At 40.2% G+C, this 4343-nt stretch overlaps 1 protein-coding gene across 1 annotated transcript; it reads left to right on the forward strand.

Annotated features, from left to right (window-relative positions):
* Window positions 1–472: 472 nt before the first annotated feature.
* On the forward strand, window positions 473–4101 carry LOC127646015 (Fc receptor-like protein 2; the record flags this gene model as incomplete). Its single annotated transcript, XM_052129530.1, has 6 exons — window positions 473–811; window positions 929–950; window positions 2058–2339; window positions 2415–2690; window positions 3464–3727; window positions 3845–4101. Coding segments are annotated over exons 1-6 (1440 nt in total), but the record flags the coding sequence as incomplete, so codon positions are not given.
* Between the last annotated feature and the right edge of the window lie 242 nt (window positions 4102–4343).

Genomic DNA, 4343 nt, shown 5'->3' on the forward strand with positions numbered 1-4343 from the left:
ATGGGAAGGAAAAATCAGTAGTCAGGTGTAAATGTACAGTAAATGAACAATGTTTGATCTGTCTCCATGTTTCCTGTAGCCAGTAATCCTCATCAAAGTGCAAAGGAGGTTGAAATGGCGTAACAGTACTTGAACAACCCTTATTTTGTTTTTAACATTTGTATTTCAATTTGTATTTAATTTACTTTCATATGTGTTTTAAGTATTCTGTGGTTCAGTTTTTGTGTGTTTATTGCTGTTTTAAACTGCTCTATTGCTTTTTTTATTGCTGGTTAAAAATAAATCTCAATGTATTATTATTAATTATAATTATTATTAATGTCTGTAAATAAATTATTTAAAAAAAAACATGACCCTCTATTTATTGCTGCTACCTTTAACAAGTGCAATTGTTCTGTATATAGTAAAGTACCCACACTCCGTGTGCTCAAACTTTGCACCTACACCCACAGTGTGCCCACATCCAGCCCACATGAGGGCCCACTCTAATTTGGGCTGTCCCACTAGGGCCCCACCTGGACCCCATAGTGTGGGGCCCACGCGTGCCCCACATTTCACGCCCACATGGGCCCCTAAAGGGTTTGCTGTGGGCCCACAACTGGCCCCAATGGGGGCCCACTCTACTTACTCTGGGCCTGCCCACAGTCAGCCCACACTTTGGGGTGTACCACTGGGGCCCCACCTGGGTCCCATAGTGTGGTGCCCACACGTGCCCCGCATTTCGCGCCGGTATCTGGGCCCACAGTGGGCTGCCCGCAATGGCCCCATTCGGGCCCCAATGGAGCATGTTTGCTGGGTTCTTGCTATCTGGGTATAGGCTTGCGTTACGCAAAAAATACAAAATAAATCTGATTGCCGATTTTGCCTCTTCATTTTCATCGCCCCTACATCAGTGGGAACAATGAGTCTGAGATTTTGATGTGCACAGGTGATTGATGCGGGGCTGCACGGTAGAAAATAATACATGTAAATCCACCTGCAGCCTTGATCAGTATTTCCTTATAAGCAGGTCAAAGCAGAAAACCGCCACTCATATCAGTAAGTGGAGGGGAAGGGGATGAGGACTTTCATAGCCTTTCGAGAGAGGTGGGGAAACTCAGTAACTATAAAGATTAATTTTGCTACACGCATATGCATAACACACACTTTAACACGCGTAAACCATAATGAAAAAATATAACCTATTTCAAAATGAAGCTGAATTTATAATGGAAAAAGTTTATCTAAATTTGTTTTAGTAGTTTTGGAGGGGGTTGCACAGCTCTCTTCAAGTTCTGAAGGGGAGATTCATTAGAGACATTCGTGGGATTTAAAATCAGTCTGATCAGTTCATTATGTTGCTATTTAAAGTTATTTGCAATGACTTCAGGAACCCTGTAAAATATTATATATTAATACAGACCTTCAAATGTAGGAATTAATCCTCAATATTTCACTCTGTCAGTTTTCACATATTCATCCAACTGTAAGAAAATAAACACCAGTTAAAAGCATCTTATCATTATTATACACATTTGAATTATATCCCAATTAAAGAGAATTTGACGTCACATGAAGCAAACAAGCCTTAATTTATCTGTGTTTGGACATTTCTGGTGATTTATAATGTGTTTTGAGGTCTAATGTACTAAAGAACTGAAAATGAGGTAAAACGGCTCATAACTCTATAATAATCGTGTGATGAGGGTCGATGAATAACATTTGCAATTAAATATGAAACTTAACGCAGTTAAAACTAGCAGCAACTTTCAGACAAAATACTACATAGCACAGAAATCTGTATTTATATATTATTTCTGTTAATGTACAGATGAACAGAGCGATCATTAGCTAGAAAAAGGGCGGGAAACTTTCTCACAGAAAACATACATTTAGAAAAATGAATTTCACACTATCACATTAACAAAATATCCAATATATTAAATCATTTATACTGAAATAAGCTGAATTAATGGATATAAAAGCATATGTGGAGTTTATCAATGTATGCAAAGTTTATTCAGTTTGTACTGAGTGTTTATCAGGAGCTCTGAGTAAATATTTTCTTCTCTGTACAGATTTGCCCACAGCTAAACTCACTGTACATCCAGAAACATCTGTTTTCACTGGAGAGACAGTGATCATGAAGTGTGACATTGAGTCTGATTACAGTAACTGGAGATATGAGTGGTATAAAGACAGAACTGTCGTGTCTGAGTCTGAGCGTTACACTGTAAACACAAACACTCTCACTATCAGAGGAGCTACTGAGTCTGATCAACATCAGTTCTGCTGTCGAGGAAAGAGAGATGGAAGACCAGCAACATCACAGAACACAAGTGTTACTCTTTCTGTTAAAGGTGAGTAATTACTGTAGTAAAGACGAGCAGAAGATGAACTCTGTTTATTAATGACCCAAATGTTCTTCACCACAGACTCAAAGCTCAATCCTGAACTCACATCAGATACTGCAGGAGCTGCACTGACAGGAAACACGGTGACTCTGATCTGTCACATGACTCAGACCACTGGATGGGACTTTTACTGGTACAAACACACACAGAACTCTGAGAAAAACAAGACAGAAACAAACTCCTACAGAGTCCATATTGATTCAGTGTCTGATGGAGGTCAGTACTGGTGTAGAGCTGGAAGAGGAGAACCAGTTTACTACACAAACTACAGTGATGCATTGTGGGTCAGTGTCACAGGTGAGATAAAACATACTGTATTTTATTACCAGTGACTGTGTGTGTAAATTGTGTTTGCACTAAGAGATCCTAAAGACAATGTGACCAGAAAGCCAGGAAATTACTTTTGGATGGCCCACAATAAAAAAAAGATGGGCCTAGTTTTCACCCCCATTTTTATTTTTTTTTACTAAAAATGTCCTTAACAACAGAGAAGTGGCACATTCAAAACATCAATGGGGGGTTTCTGTCCGATGGGGCTGTGAACCGCCCCTGCTCCCCTCATCAGTTTTGTAAAGTCATCTCTGTAACTCTTAATACCTGATTTATATTTATGTCGAACATGATTTGGCTACTGTCAGGGCTGGATTGGTAATCTGGCATATCCCACACTCTCCACCCCAGTGAGTCGAAGCAGGGGTGGAATGGCCATCGGGAGAACCGAGCAACAATGAGTCGCTGTATTATACAGAATGGACCACAAAACGCTGCTGTGATATGCAGAAAAGGACCCCCCAGCTCAACAGTTGGGACAGTTGCTATGTAAAATCAAAGGCCACTTTCTCTACCCAGTCTGGCTGCTGTTGTGCTTTTTTGATGAGGTTTCTTAATCACCAATTTTACTCTGTTTCATTCAAATCTCAGAAACTGAAATCGTGACCAGATCTTGATCCACATGATCACTCCTATCCTGGAGTCTTTGCACTGAATCATTCTCAGTTTTCATGTCCATTTTTCACCTATAAGTTTCTACAGGGATTTATCTTGCAGTATTTGTTTGAACTTCATTTCAGCTCAACGTCCCTCAGTGTCTCTGATCATCAGTCCCAGCAGAAGTCAACACTTCTCATCTCACTCTCTCTCTCTGAACTGTGAGGATCACAATAACTCCACTGGATGGACAGTGAGAAGAAACACAGACAGTGAGAGAATGAAAGATTGTTCATCTACAGGATCTACATGTGAAATCAGCTCCCTTAAAACATCTGACACTGGAGTGTACTGGTGTGAGTCTCAATCTGGAGAACACAGTCCTCATATTAACATCACAGTACATGGTGAGTCTATATAACAGCAGATATAGTGTCATGATACTTAAAACAGATCTGAATATGTGACTTTAAATATGTACTTAAACTTCTTCCTGCTGTTTCTCCATTTCCTCTGTTGTGTAGATGGTGATGTGATTCTGGAGAGTTCTGTTCATCCTGTGATTGAGGGAGATACTCTGACTCTACACTGTTTACATCGATCTACAAACTCCTCAATCCTCACAGCTGATTTCTATAAAGATGGATCACTCCTCCAGAAACAGACGACAGGAGAGATGAGCATCCCTACTGTCTCAAAGTCACATGAGGGTTTCTACTCCTGTAAACACGGAGAGAGAGGACAGTCACCCGAGAGCTGGATCTCAGTCACAGGTGAGAGTTTATTCTCTCTTTTCTATTCATTCATGTGCACTTGTTCAGATATACTCTATCATCATGTGCTTGTGTGTCTGTTTTTCAGTGTCAGCAGATCAGATTTGTGTCTTACACACTCTCAGTTCTCTTCTGGCAGTTTGTCCATATCTGATGGCGACAGTCGTGCTGGTGTTCAAATGCTACAGAGCGAGAGGTAAAAGAGATCAATATAATCAACAGATGAAATGTTCACAAAGACAATAACAGC

The sequence above is a fragment of the Xyrauchen texanus genome, chromosome 1 (genome assembly GCF_025860055.1).
Source record: "Xyrauchen texanus isolate HMW12.3.18 chromosome 1, RBS_HiC_50CHRs, whole genome shotgun sequence".
NCBI lineage: Eukaryota > Metazoa > Chordata > Actinopteri > Cypriniformes > Catostomidae > Xyrauchen > Xyrauchen texanus.